The sequence below is a fragment of the Giraffa tippelskirchi genome, chromosome 5 (assembly GCF_054371585.1).
Source record: "Giraffa tippelskirchi isolate mGirTip1 chromosome 5, T2T-mGirTip1v1.2.pri, whole genome shotgun sequence".
In the NCBI taxonomy this organism is placed as follows: Eukaryota; Metazoa; Chordata; class Mammalia; order Artiodactyla; family Giraffidae; genus Giraffa; species Giraffa tippelskirchi.
Genome location: NC_137279.1, coordinates 145,627,317 through 145,650,047, shown reverse-complemented (window position 1 = coordinate 145,650,047; position 22,731 = coordinate 145,627,317). Strand labels below are relative to the sequence as shown.

The following is a 22,731-nucleotide window of genomic DNA, read 5'->3' as shown; positions in this document are numbered from 1 at the left end:
CTTTAAGAGACTAAAATTATGATTAACAAAATCTAAAAATCAAAGGCAGAACTGGAAAAAACTTGACAAAATCTTCTAGAATACAGAATTAAAAGTCACAAATGGAAACTATAAGTGGAAAAAAACGGTATTGAGACTAATCAAAGAGGTCCAAGTTATGAATAACAGAGTTCCAAAAAGACAACAAATAAAATGGAAAGAATGAAAATAGCAAAGAAATAACTGAAGAAAATTTTTCAGAGGTGATGAGTCACAGTTCCTTAGAATTAAAAGACCCATCAAAGACTGGACAAAAAGGTTTCTTTTCAAAGTAAGACCTACATTGAATTCTGAGATTTCAGAACACCAAAAATAAATATTTTTAAATGCTTTCCCAAAGGAAAAATGTCACTACAAGGTATGTGAATCAGACTAACATTAGACAGACCGGATGCCAAAAACAACAGAATAACATCATAAAATTTTTGACAGGACTTGTCTTTCAAGCTATATAAAGCTCGACCATCAATCAATTGTAAAAAGGGAGAAGAAAAACATTTCCAAGGATTTATTTTCTATGCTTTCTTGTCTTAGGAAGATAGTCAAGAATGTTCTCCATCTAAACAAGGGTGTCAACAAAGAAAGAAGACAAGTTGGGATATAGAAAACAGTTCATGGCACAAATTTAGGCTAAAAAAAAAATACTTCTGTTTATCTGAAATCTAAAGTTAACTGAGCATTTTTTTATTTGCTAAGTCTAACAGCAGGGTCCAATCAAATGAGGTAGATAAGTCTCAGAATTAAAGCTATGCATTGAGCCGAAAATTTGCCTGGTGCTGAGTGGAACAAAAATCAGAAATTCTGCAAGGTAGGTGTTCAGAGAAGAGGGAGCCCTTGAAAAATAGTGGGGTTGGAAAGGTAGAAAAATTGTTGTCCTGATAGAGACTGTTCAAGAAAACTTGCTGGCAAATAAAACATTATACAAGAATGTCATCGCTCTAAGTTGAAATCCACTAAAATGTGGAATGATGCTAAGCTGCAAATGAAGTGGAAAATTTGGCTTTGATATCAGGGACGCAGTAGAAATGAAAATGTAATGGCCAGACAGTGAATAAACTTTAAATAGCTATTACAAAGTACAAGTCTTATTTCCAAAACTTTTAGAGTCAATCTATCAACAGAATATGAATGATTCTGATGAAGTTGCAGAATTGAATTTTATTACAAACTTGATTAGGTAAAGGGTAAACATAGAAAGAGGAATGTTCACAGCAGCACTATTCACAATAACCACGACATGGAAGCAACCTAAATATACATCAACAGAGGAATAGATAAAGAAGATGTGGTATAGGTATACAGTGGAATATTCAATTCAGTTCAGTCGCTCAGTCATTTCCGACTCCTTGTGACCCCATGAACCCCAGCACACCAGGCCTCCCTGTCCACCACCAACTCCTGGAGTCCACCCAAACCCATGTCCATTGAGTTGGTGATGCCATCCAACCATCTCATCCTCTGTTGTATCCTTCTCCTCCCGCCCTCAATCTTTCCCAGCATCAGGGTCTTTTCAAATGAGTCAGCTCTTCACATCAGGTGGCCAAACTATTGGAGTTTCAGCTTCAACATCAGTCCTTCCAATGAACACCCAGGACTGATCTCCTTTAGGATGGACTGGTCGGATCTCCTTGCAGTCCAAGGGACTCTCAAGAGTCTTCTCCAACACCACAGTTCAAAAGCGTCAAATCTTCAGCGCTCAGCTTTCTTTATAGTCCAACTCTCACATCCATATATGACTACTGGAAAAATCATAGCCTTGACTAGACAGACCATTGTTGGCAAAGTAATGTCTCTGCTTTTTAATATGCTGTCTAGGTTGGTCATAACTTTCCTTTCAAGGAGTAAGCATCTTTTAATTTCATGGCTTCAATCACCATGTGCAGTGATTTTGGAGCCCAGAAAAATAAAGTCAGCTACTGTTTCCACTGTTTCCCCATCTATCTGCCATGAAGTGATGGGACGGGATGCCATGATCTTAGTTTTCTGAATGTTGAGCTTTAAGCCAACTTTTTCACTCTCCTCTTTCATTTTCATCAAGAGGCTCTTTAGTTCTTCACTTTCTGCCATAAGGGTGGTGTGATCTGCATATCTGAGGTTAGTGATATTTCTCCCGGCTATCTTGATTCCAGCTTGTGCTTCCTCCAGCCTGCGTTTCTCATGATGGACTCTGCATATAAGTTAAATAAGCAGGGTGACAGTATACAGCCTTGATGTACTCCTTTTCCTATTTGGAACCAGTCTGTTGTTCCATGTCCAGTTCTAACTGTTGCTTCCTGACCTGCATACAATATTACTCAACCATAAAAAGAATGACATAATGGCATTTGTAGCTATATAGATGGACCTAGAGATTCTCATATTGAGTAAAGTAAATCAGACAGAAAAATACAAACACTATATGTGATACCACTTATATGTGGAATTTTAAGAAAGGGTACAAATGAATATATCTATAAAACAGAAACAGAGATACAGATGTAGAAAACAAACATATGTTTACCAGAGGATGGGGGGAAGAAGGGATAAATTGGGAGATTGGGATTGATATATACACACTACTATATATAAAACAGATAACTAATAAACACATTGTATAGCACAGGGAACTTTACTCAACACTTTGTAATGGTCTATATGGGAAAAGAATCTAAAAAGAATGGATATATGTGTATATATATGTATACACACACACACACACACACACACACACACATATATATAACTGATTCACTTTCCTGTACACCTGAAACTAATATATCATTGCAAATCAACTATACTCCAATAAAAATTAAAAAAAAAGAAACTAGAAAGAGGAATAGGAAAGAAAGATGGAGAATGGTAGTGGGGGTAATACCTTCTTCTTACATAAAGAGAAGTCAAGACACTGACAAAAGTTAGTGGGACAAGCAGTAGAGACTCAGCATACTGTGTAAAGTCATGAAAGTATCTAAAGGTAATAATTTAACTATCAAACATGGAAGGAGGAGGAAGATTAGGAAAACATAAAGTACATGAGTTAAATCTTCCATTTTTCATAGCAGGCTATCAATGGCTACTATCTAAAATTAATAAAGCATGAAATGAAAGAATAAGAATATGATTCAAAGTTATGCAAAAAACTTCCAGAAGAACTAAGACCAATATTTTTCCCCCCGCCAAAGTCACATGTTAAAATCAACCCCCCAACGTGATGGTTATTAGGAGATGGGGCCTTTGCAGGTGCTTAGGTCAGTGGGGTGTAGCCCTCATAAATAGGATTAGTGCACTTATAAAAGAGAACCAGAGACCTCTTTAATCCTTTCCTCCATTTGAAGATGCATAATAAAGACGTCAAACCAGGGAATGGACCCTCACCTAGAACCTGACCATGTTGACACCTGATCATGAACTTCCAATTCCCAGAACTGTGAGAAGTAAGTTTCTGTTGTTTACAAGATTAGTCTATGGTATTCTGCTGTAGCAGCCTGAAGTGTCTAAAGCAACCAGAAAGAGGAGCAATTATCTTGTGGAATGAAACTGTGGGTAAGGAGTCTTAAGACAGGAGACCATTGCTTTTATTGCCTTTATTATAAGCTCTTCATTATTGTTTGGTTTACTTTCACAGGCATATATTATTTTGATACAGATTTTAAAAAATAAATCAAGTGGTAAATCTGGGCTTGTAGAATGTTCAGATTTATGAGACCTCTTTGCCATTTTGTAAGAGTTTCTTCAGTGAATTGCAGATAAAGTTATTCTTTCACTTAGATGTCAAATTAATGCAAAATTTAAATGTAAGTTTTGTCTTCTTAATCTTTCCTGTTTCCTTTTCTGAAGTTCATACTAGGTGGATGGGTATTTCAGTCTGTCTAATTTGGCATTTGGGCTGTATCAGACAGCGTTCAAAGTGTTTACAACCCAAATTTTATAAGCTGAAATTTTTGTAGTAGCCAGAAGGTGGCATCAAAACCAATCGAGTTCTTGAAATTTAGTAGAAATCCCAAAGAAAAGGATCATACCCAAGTATAATGAATAACTTCCCTGCAACTCAAAGGCAGAGAAAGTCATACACATCAAAAAAAAGCACCCCATTTCACTTAGAGTTTATCTCTTTTGGCATTTTAGAAAACTCTCAGTATTTCCCTTGGAATCCTTTTGGTTAGGCATGGATTAAACAAAGCACAGAACCAACAAATTCTATCCCAAACACTATCGCACCATCTCTAAACATGGAATTTTAAGCTCAGTTACAAGGAATATTTTTGAAAGTTGAGAATCAAAGGAGTGCTATAAGTACATCATGAAATTATTGAGTACAAATGCTCTGTTACAGTCTAACAAGTATGTCCTGGACCCAACTGTTCCGAGTGTCTAAACTGCTTACACATCCTAACAAAGATCCATTTCATCTGCAAATGAACATACACATACACACATTTTATTTGTAATTTAATGGTACTTTTTTCCTGCTTTGTCTATGTATTTTTTGGTGGAGGAGGGAAAAGAAGAGGAGGTTAAAACAATGTTTGGTGTCTGCTTCAAGCACTTTCCCAAAGAATGGTGTTTCATTCATTATACATCATTATGGAAGGACAGTATTCTCCTGGCTTTCATCATGGTCTGAATTCAAGGTAATATGTATTTTTTCTGAAATCAGGTGTATTCACTTGGACAATGTGCATTGTCCTGTGTGTTCCTATTCTCATATGAAAGCACTTTTGCTTCAAAAACAAATAAAAAATAACAGAATACAACTTTTGTTTAATTTGGGTCTGGGCTAATTACTTAAGGAACTATTTAGCGATAATGGTCTCAGATATTTAAATGCTCTCTGATGCTTCAACTAATCAAGAGACTGCTGACCCAAAGAAAGGCAATGCCAAAGAATGCTCAAACTACCGCACAATTGCACTCATCTCACATGCGAGTAAAGTAATGCTCAAAATGCTCCAAGCCAGGCTTCAGCAATACGTGAACCATGAACTTCCAGATGTTCAAGCTGGTTTTAGAAAAGGCAGAGGAACCAGAGACCAAATTGCCAACATCCGCTGGATCATCGAAAAAGCAAGAGAGTTCCAGAAAAATATCTATTTCTGCTTTATTGACCATGCCAAAGCCTTTGACTGTGTGGATCACAACAAACTCTGGAAAATTCTTCAAGAGATGGGAATGCCAGACCACCTGACCTGCCTCTTGAGAAACCTGTATGCAGGTCAGGAAGCAACAGTTAGAACTGGACATGGAACAACAGACTGGCTCCAAATGGGAAAAGGAGTACGTCAAGGCTGTATATTGTCACCCTGCTTATTTAACTTATATGCAGAATACATCATGAGAAAAACTGGTCTGGAAGAAGCACAAGCTGGAATCAAGATTGCTGGGAGAAATATCACTAACCTCAGATATGCAGATGACACCACCCTTATGGCAGAAAGTGAAGAAGAACTAAAGAGCCTCCTGATGAAAGTGAAAGAGGAGAGTGAAAAAGTTGGCTTAAAGCTCAACATTCAGAAAACTAAGGTCATGGCATCCAGTCCCATCATTTTATGGCAAATAGATGGGGAAACAGTGGAAATAGTGGCTGACTTTATTTTTTGGGCTCCAAAATCACTGCAGGTGGTGACTGCAGCCATGAAATTAAAAGATGCTTACTCCTTGGAAGGAAAGTTATGACCAACCTAGACAGCATATTAAAAAGCAGAGACATTACTTTGCCAACAATGGTCTGTCTAGTCCAGGGTATGATTTTTCCAGTAGTCATGTATGGATGTGAGAGTTGGACTATAAAGAAAGCTGAGCACCGAAAAATTGATGCTTTTGAAATGTGGTGTTGGAGAAGACTCTTGAGAGTCCTTTGGACTGAAAGCAGATCTAACCAGTCCATCCTAAAGGAGATCAGTCCTGGGTGTTCATTGGAAGGACTGATGTTGAAGCTGAAACTCCAATAGTTTGGCCACCTGATGTGAAGAGCTGACTCATTTGAAAAGACCCTGATGCTGGGAAAGATTGAGGGCAGGAGGAAAAGGGGATGACAGAGGATGAGATGGTTGGATGGCATCACCAACTCAATGGACATGAGTTTGGGTGAACTCTGGGAGTTGGTGATGGACAGGGAGGCCTGGCGTGCTGTGGTTCATGGGGTCGCAAGGAGTTGGACACGACTGAGCGACTGAAGTGAACTGATCCTAAGAACTATGTAATCAACAGGCAATGAGGGAAGAATTACAAATCTGAATGTCAAGTTAAACATGGAACATGAATTATATATGGAACATGGAAAACCAATTTCACTAGAACTCTATCAATATGCACTCTAAATAGCACAGAATTTGGGGTTAGAACATGCTACTTTTGCCACTTAGTAGTCAGTTGACCCTAAATGCATATTTTAAGCTATCTGAATTTGCTTTCAAATTTTGAAAATCAGAGTAAAATAATGACACCTACTTAGCAGTGCTGATAGGAGGATCTGATAAGAACTTTACACTGATCTCCATCTTGGGAGCAAGTCAGTGTCCTATCTGGGCTACCCCTTTATTCTGATTCATTTAGCAATGAATATTCCAGGCACTGACTACAATGAAGTGTTGAGGATACAACAACAAAACAAAAAAGAATGTCCCTGATGTCAAAGAACTTTGACTCTAGAAGAGGAAGATAAATAAGTGAAATCAATAATCAGGATAAATTCATGTAGTGGTTAAGTACCCAAGGCATTAAATTAGGGTTTTGTGCCAGAAAGTAACTAGAGAAAATGGGGGTAAATGTAATGTTTCAGATGGAATTGTAGGCATTATACTTTATTCTTTAGCCAGCATACTGTACCATACTAGATTGAAATCCATGGATTTCTTTTCTTTTTTTTTTGTCTACATCCTACTTTAATTTTTTCCAGTTTTATTGAGATATTCTTGACATGTAACACTGTATTAGTTTAAGGTATATAGCATAATGATTTAATACATGTATATATTGAAAAATAATTACCACAATAAGTTTAGTTTACATCTATGATTTCACCATACTGTACAGTGTGTGCTTGCTCAGTAGTGTCCAACTCTTTGCAACCCCATGGACTGCAGCCCACTAGGCTCCTCTGTTATGGAATTTTCCAGTTAAGAATACTGGCGTGGGTTGCCATTTCCTACTCCAGGGGACCTTCGTAACCTAGGGATTGAACTCATGTCTCTTGCATCTGCTGCATTGGCAGGCAGATTCTTTATCCCTGTGGCACCTGGGAAGTCCATGTTGTACACTGTTGTTGTTGCTCAGTCACTAAATCATGTCTGGCTCGTTGCAACCTCATAAACTGCAGCATACCAGGATCTTCTGTCCTCCACTATCTCCCGGAATTTGCTCAAATTCATGTCCATTGAATTGATAACACTAACCATCTCATCCTCTGCTGTACATTATATCCCTAGAAACTTATAACTGGAAATTTGCACCCTTTGACCACCTAAACCCCTTTCCCACACCCAGACCTCTCACTTCTGGTAACCGTCAATCTTTTCATTTTTATGAATTCATTTTTTCTTGACAACACATAGCATAATTCACTAAGGGTCCATCTGTCTTGTCACAAATGGCAAGATTTCCTCCTTTTTATGACTGATTTTTTAACTAAATTTATTTATTTGCATAAAATCACATTTTCTTTATCTGTATACCAATCCAATGACACTTAGGTTGTTTCCAAGACTTGGCTATTGTAAGCAGTGCTGCTTACAATAGTGCTTCAGTGAACAAGGGGGTGCAGATATCTATTCAAGATAATGATTTAATTTCTTTTAGATACGTACCAAGTGGAATTGTTGGATCATGTGGTACTTCTATTTTTAATTTTTGTGGCTCTCCATACTGTTTCCTATAGTGGCTGCAACAATTTACATTCCCACCAAAAATCCACAAGGGTTCCCTTTTCTCCACATACTTACCAGCACTTGTTTTCTCTTGTCTTTTTGATGATAGCCATTTTAATCAGATGATAACTCATAGTTTGATATGCTGATGATTAGTGATGTTGAGCACATTTTCATATAGCTGTTGGCCATCTGTATGTCTCCTCTGGAAAAATGTCTATTTAGATCCTCTGCTAAATTTTTAATCATTTGTTTCACTGTTTTTTTGCTATTGAATTACATGGATTTGTTATAAATTTTGGTCACTAAACCCTCATCAGATGTATGATTCACAAATAATGGGTTGTCTAAAATGTCCGAGTTATTCTGTAATATCTTATGGAAAAACCCAAATGAATTTTTTGGCCAATCCAAAATTTTATCTCATTCCATAGCCTGCTTTTTCATTTTGCTGATGATTTCCTTTGCTTTGTGGAAGCCTTAGAGTTTAACAGACATTTAGCTGTTTCCATTTTATTACTACTATTTCATAGTACCTTAACATTAGGAAAGCTTATGTAAATTTCCATTAGATAAGTTTCTAGGAGAAAAAGTGCTGAATCAAAAAGAATATACAATTTTGATAAACTATTGATAAACTGTGATAAATCTTATCATATTTCACCAAAACCAGTAGAAAATTTGAATTCTTCCCCAAGCTTTGATCAACCCTGGAAATTTTAATCTTTTTAATTTGACAGCTTCATCCTGGAGTCAAGTGGGCCTTAGGAAGCATTACTACAAAGTTAGTGGTGGTGATGGAATTCCAGCTAAGCTATTTCAAATCCTAAAAGCTGCTGTTGCTAACGTGCTGCACTCAACATGTCAGCAAATTTAGAAAACTCAGCAGTGGCCACTGGCCTGGAAAAGGTCAGTTTTCATTTCAATCCCAAAGAAGGGCAATGACACAGAATGTTCAAACCACATACAATTACACTCATTTCACATGCTACCAAGGTTATGCTCAAAATCCTTCAAGCTAGCCTTCAGCAGTATATGAACTAAGAACTTTGAGATGTACATGCTGGGTTTCATATGTGCAGAGGAACCAGAGATCAAAATGCCAACATTTGTTGGGTCATGGAGAAAGCAAGGGAATTCCAGAAAAACATCTACTTCTGCTTCATTGACTATGCAAAAGCCTTTGACTCTGGATCACAACAAACTGTGGAAAATTCCTAGAGACCAAATCACTTTACCTGTCTCTGAAGAAACCTGTATGTGGGTCAAGAAGCAAAAGTTAGAACCAGGCATTGAACAAGAGACTGCTTCAAAATTGGGAAAGGAGTATGACAAGGCTGTATATTGTCACCCTGCTTGTTTAACTTCTATGCAAAGTACATCATTTGAAATGCCAGGCTGGATGAATCACAAGCTGGAATAAAGATTGTCAGGAATTATCAACAACCTCAGCTATGCAGATGATGTCACTCTAATGGCAGAAAGTGAAGAGGAACTAAAGAGCTTTTTAATGAGGGTGAAAGAGGACAGTAAAAGAGCTGTCTTAAAACTCAACATTCAGAAACGAATATCATGGCATCTCCCATCACTTCATGGCAATAGAAAGGAAAATAGTGGAAGCAATTAGAGATTTTATTTTCTCGGGTTCCAAAATCACTGTGGATGGTGACTGCAGCCATGAAATTAAAAGACACTTGCTCCTTGGAAGGGAAGCTATGACAAACCTAGACAGTGTATTAAAAAGCAGAGATATCACTTTGCCAACAAAAGTCTGTATAGTCAAAGTTATGGTTTTTCCAGTAGTCATGTGTGGATATGAGAGCTGGACCATAAAGGTTTAACACTGATTGATGCTTTTGAATGTGATGCTGGAGAAGAATCTTGAGAGTTCCTTGGACTGCAAGGAGATCAAACCAGTCGATCCTAGAGGAAATCAACCCTGAATATTCACTGGAAGGACTGATGCTGAAGTTGAAGCTCCAGTACTTTGGCCACTTGATGTGAAGACCCGACTCATTGGAAAAGACCCTGATGCTGGGAAATATTGAAGGCAAAAGGAGAAGAGAGAAGACGAGGATGAGATGGTTAAATAGCATCACCTACTCAATGGACATGAATTTGAGCAAACTCTGTGAGATAGTGGAGGACAGAGGAGCCTGGTGTGCTGCAGTTCATGGGGTCACAACGTGTTGAACACAACTTAGCGACTGAACAACAACAATATCTATTAATTTGCATTTCTTTTTAAAATTGGGATTGAATAGCACTTTCTATTATTATTGGCTATTATATCATGCTATTTTCTTTTATTACTTTCTCCAGCTTCTATATTGAATTATCCTCTTTTCCTTTTCTGATTTTGTAAAAGTAGTTCATATAATAAAGCTATTGACCCATTGTCAGATATATATGTTGAAAAACATGTTTTCTGAATTTCTACTTATCTTTTAACTTTGTATACCACTTTGTAGGTTAAAGTGGGTTTACATTGTGTCATAATATACTTTAACATTTTTGTTACATTTTCTGGCTTTAGTGTCAAGTTTAGAAAAAGTTATTTTCCCCATTATTATATAAACACACTCCTGAATTTTCTTCTGTTACTTTTTTGGTTGTATATTTTATATTTAAATTTCCAAGTTTCAGTATTCATTTTGGCATAAGGTATGCGATAAATATCCAGTTTTATATTTATGAATAGCATTTCAGTTAATTCAGTACCACTTATTTAATAATCCATTCTTTTGGCACTGACTTGAAATCCCATCTTATCATATTCAAAATATATATTTGTAATTGTATTTATTTCTTTCTGCCTAAGATTTATGATAATTACATACTGTTTTAATGACTGAAATGTGATATTTTCAGAAATATTTACATTAACCAATGAAAACTCTCATAAACTTTTGAAATAACCTGTTAACTTTTCAAATTAATACACATTTATATAAGAATTAAAACATTGTGAGGCTTAAAATATATATACTGAAAAGCATAGATGGTTCAGAAACATACATATCAATTTACCAAATGATAATAGTGTTATCAGAAATCAGGACAAACGGTACAGTTTTCAACAAATTATTTTAAGATCATTGGCTTTACAACTAGAAAAAAAAGGAAGTTTGATTCCTATTTCATTCCATATACAAAAACAAATTGCAACTGTATTAGCAATTTATAACTTCTCATAAACCATAGATATCCTGGAGAAATAGAACTAAATGTTATTTTCAGGAGAAAAGCAACCATAATCATGACACAAAATCCAGGAACTATGAAGAAAATTAACATAGTTCAGTTCAGTTCAGTCGCTCAGTTGTGCAACTCTTTGCAACCCCATGGATTGCAGCACACCAGGCCTCCCTGTCCATCAACTCCTGGAGTTTACTCAAACTCATGTTCATCGAATCGGTGATGCCATCCAACCATCTCATCATCTGTCATCCCCTTCTCCTCCTGTCTTCAATCTTTCTCAGCATCCGGGTCTTTTCAAACGAGTCAGTTCTTCTCATCAGGTGGCCAAAGTATTGGAGTTTCAGCTTCAGCATCGGTCCTTCCAATGAACATTCATAACTGATTTCCTTTAGGATGGACTGGTTGGATCTCCTTGATGTCTAAGGGGCTCTCAAGAGTCTTCTCCAAAACCACAGTTCAAAAACATCAATTCTTCGATGCTCACCTTCCTTTATAGTCCAACTCTCACATCCATACATGACTACTGGAAAAACAATAGCCTTGATTAGATGGACCTTTGTTGGCAACGTAATGTCTCTGCTTTTTAATATGCTGTCTAGGTTGGACATAACTTTTCTTTCAAGGAGCAAGTATCTTTTAATTTCATGACTGCAGTCACCATCTGCAGTGATTTTAGAGCCCCCCAAAATAAAACATGTCATCGTTTCCATTGTTTCTCCATCTATTTGCCATGAAGTGATGGGACCGGATGCCATGATCTTAGTTTTCTGAATGTTGAGCTTTAAGCCAACTTTTTCACTCTCCTCTTTCACTTTCATCAAGAGGCTCTTTAGTTCCTCTTCACTTTCTGCCGTAAGGGTGGTGTCATCTGCGTATCTAAGGTTATTGATATTTCTCCCAGCAATCTTGATTCCAGCTTGTGTTCATCCAGCCCAGTGTTTCTCATGATGTACTCTGCATATAAGTTAAGTAAGCAGGGTAACAACATACAGCCTTGACGTATTCCTTTCCCAATTTGGAACCAGTCCGTTGTTCCATGTCCAGTTCTAAGTTGCTTCCTGACCTGCATACAAGTTTCTCAAGAGGCAGGTCAAGTGTTCTGGTATTCCCATCTCTTTCAGAATTTTCCACAGTTTGTTGTGATCCACACAGTCAAAGGCTTTGGCACAGTCAATAAAGCAGAAGTAGATGTTTTTCTGGAACTCTCTTGCTTTTGCAATAATCCAATGGGTATTGGCAATTTGATCTCTGGTTCCTCTGCCTTTTCTAAATCCAGCTTGAACATCTGGAAGTTCATGGTTTACATACTGTTGAAGCTTGGCTGGCTTAGAGAATTTTGAGCATTACTTTACTAGCATGTGAGATGAGTGCAATTGCTTGGTAGTTTGAGCATTCTCTAGCATTGCCTTTCTTTGGGATTGAAATGAAAACTGACCTTTTCGAGTCTTGTGGCCACTGCTGAGTTTTCCAAATTTGCTGACATATTGAGTGCCTCACTTTCACAGCATCATGTTTTAGGATTTGAAATAGCTCAACTGGAATTCTGTCACTTCCACTAACTTTGTTCATAGTGATGCTTCCTAAGGCCCACTTGACTTCACATTCCAGGATGTCTGGCACTAGGTGAGTGATCACACCTTCGTGGTTATTTGGGTCATGAAGATCTTTCTTGTATAGTTCTTCTGTGTATTCTTGCCACCTCTTCTTAATATCTTCTGCTTCTGTTAGGTCCATATCATTTCTCTCCTTTATTGAGCCCATCTCTGCATGAAATGTTCCCTTGGTATCTCTAAGTTTCTTGAAGAAATCTCTAGTCTTTCCCATTCTATTGTTTTCCTCTATTTCTTTGCATTGATCCCTGAGGAAGGCTTTCTTATCTCTCCTTGCCATTCTTTGGAATTCTGCATTCAAGTGGGTATATCTTTCCTTTTTCCTTTGCCTTTTGAGTCTTTTCTTTTCTCAGCTATTTGTAAGGCCTTGTCAGACAACCATTTTGCCTTTTTACATTTCTTTTTCTTGGAGATGGTTTTGATCACTGCCTCTTGTACAATGTTCATATATATCTGCGTCCATAGTTCTTCAGGCACTCTGTCTATCAGATCTAATCCCTTGAATATACGTCACTTCCACTGTATAATCGTAAGGGATTTGATTTAAGTCATACCTGAATGGTCTAGTGGTTTTCCCTACTTTCTTTAATTTAATTCTGAATTTGGCAATAAGAAGAAAATCCAGAAACTATGAAGAAAATTAACATAATCAATTCTTAAAATTATAAATACAAATTTTTAATGGCTCCATTATATTTAATAAATACAAGGGCAATTTACTACCATCCACATATTATTAGATATCTGTAGAGTTTCCAATATATTGTTATTACAAATAATACTTTAAAGAACATATCTGTGTTACTCTGGGATTGTCTCTGAATGATCTTTAATATACTGAAATTTGTGGTATCCCATTTTTGTTGAAAATAAGTGGGTCATTGGCTTAAGTCCTAGAAACACTGTTACAGAAGCCCTTTTAAAGATAGCCTATTTTAAAGAACTAGCTATTTAGAGATCTGTATGATCTTTTTACCACCCGGTGCTTTCGTTGTCCTTCATAGTGTGAAGGTTTTGTTGGCAATGTCTAGGATTTTTTGAGTTACTGAGGCTAAGAATTACCACCCTAGCTGAGAATTTAGTTGTCTGTAATAGGCAGTGAAGACCTTTGTAGACATCAACTTACATATCGTAAACTCAACCTGACATGATTAAGGATTTAATTGTGTCACTCAACCTCACCCAAATTTCTGGTTTCTCTTAATTGCTCATAATAATTCTACCCTGTATTTTGTTAACACTTTCCTAACCTTATTTTTTAAATCTGTTTTATCTGTTGGAATAATAAGCTCTACAGTTATAGTTGGGTGACATGGGAACATAAGAGAAATATGCTGAGCCTTGTTTTTGCTGTTTCTGGTGGTAGAGAGAGCTGTTGTTTCTTTGTTTTTTTTACCCTTTCATTACCAACTTTTATAGAAACTGAATTGGTTATGAAGAACCAGGAGACCGTGTAAAAACTCAGGTATAACTAGCAAAGAAAAGGGCCAGTGAGAAAGGAGAATTTTTTTTTCTAAAAATGTGGGTTTCTGTTTTGTTTTTTCTTTATGATGAAGAAATAGAAAACTTACTTTCAGAAATGAAAACTTCCGTTATGATTAACATTAGAAAGAAATTTGATGGAAGATTCTTTCTTGTTTGTTTTAGCTTCAGGGTCATTGTCAGCAGCAGGCTAGTTGTCTTGAAAAGCCCACCTGCCTCTCATTGAAGACATTCAAGGTGTGCCCCTCACTTTGAAAGGTGGAACGGTTTATCTGTAGACACTGTGACAAAAACAATTCTAACTACTGTACTGTCTAGCTTTTTAGCAGCTACTCAGATCTCAGCCTTCCAATAGCTCATTTCATACAGCATTTTAAAATATGACTTCTCATAAAGCTCACTGGTCCAATTTATCCATCACATTTATATTTTTTACTAACCAGGGTCTTCATGCATTTTAATAAAATTCTGCAGAACGATGACGTCTTGTCTAAATCAAATAATATGAAACATCCCACCTGTTTATAAACTGTCTCTGGGGAAAAGAGGATAGAAGCCCAAGTATATGAATTTCAGTCCTCTTATGAAGTCTAGTATGACTAATGCAAAAGTGATTTCCACATTCCAGCTTAGACAGTAAAATCAGACAAAGAAAGATGGCCATACTCACTCATTGGGGGTGCCCTTCTGGCCACAAAAGTAGCCCTGGCTGTCTGTAGGATATGCCACTCTTCTGGGGTCACCATTGACCCAGGCTGTAGGAACAAGAAAAGAAAAAACAATCAGCAACAGCTGGCTAAAGGCAGTCTGATTTGAGAAATTAGAATGCACCACTGTAATACACTAACCTCTCCCCTCAGTCACAAAAGATTATTGATTTTCTTCAAAGAGTAATTTCTTAATGAAAAGCAAAATAAAATATGGATGAATCAGTCAGAAAGCACATTTCTTATTCTCTCAGGATTCATCTGGGTTGTAGCCAAAGCATGAGGTAACACACTTAGAAAATGACATTTATTAAAATGTGAATTAGAGGGCACACTACAAATGCTTGGTTGGCAAGAAGTCACTTTTGCTAGGGCTTAAAATGAAATGATTTCATATCAGAGCTAATAAATCTGCAGTAAATATTATGATGTAATTCTTTTAGGTTATACATAAGTGAAGACCATTTCAAAATTTCAAGAAATGAAACTATAATGCCCAGTTCAAACTGGCTAGTTCTTTATGATCTGTTATGACACTGTAAAGGCAAACAGTAGCAACTTTAGAAGTAATACACAATAAAAATTCAGTATACATTTTGTGTGATAATCTCAAACTGCCTATAAATATCCAGTGTTTTCAAACTTCATGAAATTGAAGACTTGATTCTGTTTTCTCTAAATATGCTAGGTAGGGTCATATAAATTCGTCATCAGTATTTTCTAAGAATTATACACTTGCAAGCTATATTAGAGAAGCACACAAAGTAATATATGGTAGCTAAATTGGGAGATACTCTAATTTTAACTGAATGCTTATAATTTCTCTAATTCGATTAATGCAATTCTATATGGCAACCTGAAAGTGAAACTGTTAGTCGTTCAGTCATGTACAACTCTGTGTGACCCCCACGGACTGTAGTCCATCAGGCTCCTCTGTCATGGAATTCTCCAGGCAAGAATATTGGAGCGGGTAGCCATTCCATTTGCTAGGAGATCTTCCAACCCAGGGATCAAACCCAGGTTTCTCACATTGCAGGCAGGTTCTTTACCGTCTGAGCCACTTTCTATCTCCCTAGGAACTTCCCTGGGTTGGGAAGATCCCCTGAAGAAGGCAATGGCTACCCACTCTAGTATTCTTGCCTAGAGAATCCCATGGACAGAGGAGCCTGGCAGGCTATAGTCTATGAGGTCGCAAAGAGTCGGACACGACTGAGCAACTAACACTTTCATGTGGCACAGGAGTTTGTGGGAGAATGAAACCATGCATATATATAGCTGAGTTTCTTTGCTGTTCCTCTGAAACTATCACAATATTTTTATCAGTTATACTCCCAATATAAAATAAACAGTTAAAAAAATCCAGTTCCTAAAAATCTGGAAGATGCATTGGTCACCTAACGTTTGCCTCTGCATACAGAAAACCTATCTCTTTGTCCTTTACTTCTTTAAACATTTGCCCAGCTATCTCCTTACCCACATTTAATGGATTTGACAGTTCATGTTACAATTCAATCACTCATATATACATGGCCTGTGTGACTTGGAAAGATAAAAAGAAATCAATTCTGAATGAGAATTTTAATATGGAAAAGAATTTTTTCTCAATTTTTATCATCCATCCAAGCATTTCCTTTTAGTATCCAAGCACCTAGAAAAGTCTCCATTGTCTAATTCTTCTCCAATGTCATAGAGGCTAAATCAGTTTCATCTTCTAAATACCTTCTTATAAAATCTGACTCATTCAGGCAGTTCTCTCCCATCTTCATTTCCCAGAATAAAGAAAGTGGATTATAAATAAGGCATTTAAATGACAACCAAGTGTTCAATGTACAATGTCTCTAGCCACTGTTTTATTAAATTCTGTTTTTATATCTTAGTTTGTCAGATACCTAAGAGATCTAATTTTACAAACTCTATTTTCTGTAATATATTTCTTTAAACTTTATCCCCAAATGTTTTAGTCCTTTTTTATATGCTTAATTCAAAACGGGCACCTAAAGAAGCATTTCATCCTCTGTCATCCCCTTCTCCTCCTGCCTTCAAAATTTCCCAGCATCAGGGTCTTTTCCAATGAGTCAGTTCTTCACATCAGGATGAGATGGTTGGATGGCATCACTGACTCAGTGGACAAGAGTTTGAGCAAGCTCTGGGAGTTGGTGATAGACAGGAAAGCCTGGCGTGCTGCAGTCCATGGGGTCTTAAAGAGTCAGACACGACGGAGTGACTGAACTGAACTGAAAGAAGCATTTGGATTGCAACATTTGCTGCTTAATATTTTTACAACCCTGAAAAAGTCACTGAAATATTTTAGTCTTGGCTTTCTAATTTGTTACTAAAAATGGTTATAATAATACCCAATCCCAAAGAATGTTGACAATATGAAAGAAGACAAAGTGGAATGCCTAATGTGGTACTAGGCATACAATGTGGACCTAGTCATGCAAGTTCCTGTCTTATTTGGATTTCATGGAAACCAAACACTGATGCAGGTAGCTAATTTGCAAAGTGATTTTAGTTAAGTGAAGGTGAAGAGAGTGAGACAGGGAAGGGAGCAAAGTCAATAAAGGGCATGTTAATGAGTGGAATAATGTCATGAGTGAGGTGACTCCATGCTGCTGGGGAGCTTCTCAGGAACCATACAGAAGAACATCAGCCCATGCTGCCATGTCAGTGGGCATGACAAAACTATCCGCCATAGCGGCAAGCAAACTTAGAAGAACTGAGGGGTTGAGGGGTTGTGGTAACACCTGCGATAGTTTTTTGTTTTTTTTTTTTGTCATCATCAGTCATCCAATTAAAGAAATTACTAAATGACCTCTGTGTGTCCTGTACAGAAGTCAATATCAGTTTAGTTTACATCAGAGTTCTCAACAAACACATGAAAACGAGAGAATAAGGTCTATAGAAGACTTGGAGATGAGGTGGGATCTCAGAAAGACTGGGAAATGACTAGGATTTGAGAAGGAATTGGGAAGGTGACCAGGAGTAGGAAGGAATTATAGATTGATGAAATAGTATCATTATAAGAGGCTTCAATTTATTAAATGCTTACATATATCAAGTATTATGAAAATGTATTACATCCATTTCTCATTTGAGTCTCACAATAGGCTGTGAAGTGGACATTATTTTCACTTCAGATATTATTTGCAGCTCAGAGTTTTATTTACTTCTTAAGATCACTCAGGTTTTAAGCGGCATAAACAGGGTTTGAACTTACGAGTGTTGCTCTCTAGGGCTCATGCTTTAAACATTAGATTATAGTCACTATACTGCTGCCTACTAAAGGGTATTAGGAAAGAGCTTGTTAACAGTGGGAAACAAGATATCAGCATAATGAGGATCAGCAGTATGTTAGACACATATGGTAGGGAAGGAGATAACACAGGTAATTTTGGATCCTCTGCCATCTGTACAAAAGAGCTTTGTACTTGGCAGGAGAAAGCATCTGGCTGACAGGGATCTGATGCCCAGGGTCGAAGGAGGGAAAGATGAAGATGGAAGTGTCAAGAGAAGAGTTTTCCTTGATTTTGTACTTTTGAATTACTAAGTGGCTGCTACACCTCTCCATGCAGCCTCTAGCACAGAAGTGTTGCTGCAGATGCTCTGTGTTTGAGATAGAACATCAAGACTTTGACCTGAAAGTTGCAAGGGTCAGTTCAAACAAGTCACCTCAATCAAGGATATCTAGTTCTCTCTCTCCCTTTTTAAGTCTTTATTGAATTTATTACAATATTGCTTGTTTTATGCTTTGGTGTTTTGGCTGTGAGGCATGCAGGATCTTAGCTTGCTGACCAGGGATCGAACCTGCAGCCCCTGCATTGGAAGGCAAAGTCTTATCCATTGGATTATGAGGGAAGTCCCTCTAGTTGTCTTGGTCTTCTTCACCAAGCCCACATCTCTACACACTTCCACTGTAGGAATATGGCGGGGGAAAAAAAAAAGAGGGAGAAAAAAGAAATATGCAGTAGCAGTTATTCTGTCCCTTAGTGAAGCAAGGGGCTTCTCACAGTTTACTCCCTTTCTTGGAATTTCTCTATTCATGGAAATTCTAGAACTGTGCTGTCCAATATGGATAGCTACTGCTACTGCTAAGTCACCTCAGTCGTGTCCGACTCTGTGCAACCCCATAGACGGCAGCCCACCAGGCTCCGCCGTCCCTGGGATTCTCCAGGCAAGAACACTGGAGTGGGTTGCCATTTCCTTCTCCAGTGCATGAAAGGGAAAAGTGAAAGTGAAGTCACTCAGTCGTGTCCGACTCTTAGCGACCCCATGGACTGCAGCCTACCAGGCTCCTCCATCCATAGGATTTTCCAGGAAAGAGCACTGGAGTGGGGTGCCATGGATAGCTACTAACCACATGTCTACTTCACACACAAATGTGGCTTATCTGAAGCGAGCCACACTATAACTGTGAAATATATCTCAGGTTTTAAAGACAGTATGAACAACAACAAAATATAATGTAAATATCTCATTAATACTATTCGTTTTGATTATATTTGAAATTATAATATTTGGTTATGGTTAATTTTAAAAGGTATATTATTATAACTAATTTCATCTGTTTCTTTTTACTTCCATAAATGTAGCTACTAGGAAATTTAACTTACACATATGACTCACTTGAGTTTCTCCAGGATAGATCTGTTTTAGAATATTTTCCCACAAACGTCACAGCTTCTCATATAAGGTAATTAATAGTGTCATAGCATCATGGCTATGTGAGTCCTTCTCAGTCCCATCATACTCAACACATCCTTTTTATAACCAATATTTGACAATGCTCCTTTTATAAAAATCTTGAAATAATATTTATAAAACATAACTTATCTACCACAAATTCTTTTAAAAACAATAAAGTGTACTAACAGTAATGTAAATGATAAATTAAAAATTAATTTAAAATTAATGCATATCAATGTGGAAATGCTCACATGTAACTAAACTAGAAGACACAAGAAAATAGTCAGATGCTTGTACCTATAGATAGAATCATTGAATATAACAGTTATAATTGCAGGAGGATTCAAGCAATTGTGTAGGAGATTCAAATACTACAAGTGGTGTTATCTGTCATATGATTTTTCTAAATGAACAAATTTTATTAAATTACAACAAAAATACAATCTTTCTTCAAATTCTCTTGATAGATATTAAAACCGCACAAAAATAAAAAATGTGTGATTTTAAAACAGAAGTTCCAGATTCAAGTATTTAAAAGCAAATTGTCACCTACATAAGTGGGACATGGGAAAGTTGGCAGGGAGTGCAGAACTGTCCTATATATTGCCAGGCATCTATCTTTCCTGGCTCCCACCCACCCACCCGTCCTCCCATTAAAAGATAGTAATACCTCCAAAACATTGTAACAATCAAAAAATCAATTTTCCCAAAGACCTTCTATGTAGCGGTATGGCTCCAGTTGAGAATCACTGATTTAGATGGTCATTCACATTCTGAACAATCTAAAATATATATATAAATTTCACATTATTTTCTCCCAGATTTTTGGGGGGATAGGCTATCATGGATTTATTATAATTTAATCCCATGTACTTGTAAAAATTCACTTGTTTTAAAAAAAAAATTCATTTGTTTTATCTTTTTATATTCCACATATAAGTGATACAGTATTTATCTTTCTCTGTTTGATCTATTTAACTAAACATAATGCCCTCCAAGTTCATCTGTGGTGTTGCAAATGCTGAAATTTTCATTCTATTTTATGGCTGAGTACTATTCCACTGGATTTATGTGTGTACACACACACACACACACACACACAGACACCACATCTTCTTTGTTCAGTCATCTGTTGTTGGGCATTTAGGTTGCTTCCATTATCTTGGGAATTTATAAATAATGCTGCTATGAAGACTACAGTACACATGTCTTTTCAAATTAGTGGTTTTGTTTCTTTGGAGTGGAATTTCTGGGTCATATGGTAATTGTATCTTTTGTTCTTTTGAGAAACCTCTATTCTGTTTTCCATAGTGGTTGCACCAATTAATAATTCCACTAACAGTGTACAAGGGTTCCTTTTTCTCTGAATCCTCACCATTTGTTATTTGTGTTCTTTTTTGAAAATATTTGTTCTTAAAGGTATGATACCTAGTTGTAATTTTAATTTGCATTTCTCTGATGATTAACAATGTTGATCATCTTTTCAAGTGCCTGTTGGCCATCAGTGTGTATTCTTTAGAAAAATGTAAATTTAAAAATTTGTACAGAAGGAGAAAACACTTCAAATAGCCAAGGCAATCTTGAGAAAGAAGAACAGAGCTGGAGGAACCATGCTTCCTAAGTTCAGACTATACAGCAAAGCTATAGTAATCAAAACACTGTGGTACTGGTTTAAAAAAAAAAAAAGACATATAGAACAATGGAGCAGAATAGAAAGTCCAGAGACAACCTCACACATTTACAGCCAATGTACAGTAAAGGAGGCAAAAATATATGATGGAGAAAAGACAATTTCTTCAGTAGGTGGTGTTGGGAACACTGGACAGCTACATGCAAAAGAATGAAATCAGAACATTCTCTAACACCATATAAAAAATAAGCTTAAAATGGATTAAAGACCTAAATGTAAGATTAGTTCACTTCAGTTCAGTCTCTCAGTCATGTCATCTGCTTGTGACCCCATGGACTGCAGCACACCAGGCATCCCTGTCCATCAACAACTCCCAGACTTTACTCAAACTCATGCCCATTGAGTCGGTGATGCCATCCAATCATCTCATGCTCTGTCGTCCACTTCTTCTCCCACCTTCAATCTTTCCCAGCATCCAGCTCTTTTAAAATGAGTCAATTCTTCACATAAGGTGGCCAAAGTATTGGAGTTTCAGCTTCAACATCAGTCCTTCCAATAAACACTCAGGACTGATTTCCTTTAGGATGGACTGGTTGGATCTCCTTGCAGTCCAAGGGACTCTCAACTCTTCTCCAACGCCACAGTTCAAAAGCATCAATTCTTCGGCACTCACCTTTCTTTATACTCCAACTCTCACATCCATACATGACTACTGGAAAAACCATAGCCTTGACTAGACGCGCCTTTGTTGACAAAGTAACATCTCTGCTTTTTAATATGCTGTCTAGGTTGTCATAACTTTTCTTCCAAGGAGCAAGTGTCTTTTAATTTCAGGGCTGCAGTCAACATCTGCAGTGATTTTGGAGCACAAAAAAATGAAGTCTGCCCCTGTTTCCATTGTTTTCCCATCTATTTGCCATGAAGTAATGGGACCAGATGCTATGATCTTTCTTTTCTGAATGTTGAGCTTTAAGCCAACTTTTTCACTCTCCTCTTTCATGTTCATCAAGAGGCTCTTTAGTTCTTCTTCACTTTCTGCCATAAGGGTGGTGTCATCTGCATATCTGAGGTTATTGCTATTTCTCCTGGCAATCTTGATTTCAGCTTATGCTTCCTCCAGCCCAGCGTTTCTCATGAAGTACTCTGCATAGAACTTAAATAAGCAGGGTGACAATATATAGCCTTGACGTACTCCTCTCATGATTTGGAACCAGTCTGTTGTACCATGTCAACTTCTAACTGTTGATTCCTGACCTGCATACAGATTTCTCAGGAGGCAGGTCAGGTGGCCTGGTATTCCTATCTCTTTAAGAATTTTCCACAGTTTGTGTGATCCACAGAGTCTAAGGCTTTGGAATAGTCAATAAAGAAGAAGTAGATGTTTTTTTTGAATTCTCACTTTTTCAATGATCCAACAGATGTTGGCAATTTGATCTCTGGTTCCTCTGCCTTTTCTAAATCCAGCTAGAACATCTGGAAGTTCATGGTTCGTGTACTGTTGAAGGCTGGCTTGGAGAACTTCGAGCACTACTTTG

The 22,731-nt window shown here is 37.1% G+C and overlaps 1 protein-coding gene across 22 annotated transcripts in view; it reads right to left on the bottom strand.

Moving 5' to 3' along the window:
- Positions 1-22,731, bottom strand: part of SLC44A5 (solute carrier family 44 member 5) — a 471,569-nt gene that overhangs the window by 62,620 nt on the left and 386,218 nt on the right. For all 22 annotated transcript variants that reach the window (XM_081490175.1, XM_081490170.1, XM_081490185.1 and 19 more), the window contains one exon: positions 14,844-14,928. In XM_081490175.1, the coding sequence (XP_081346301.1) occupies positions 14,844-14,928 (85 nt within the window). The remainder of the gene's footprint in view (positions 1-14,843; positions 14,929-22,731) is intronic.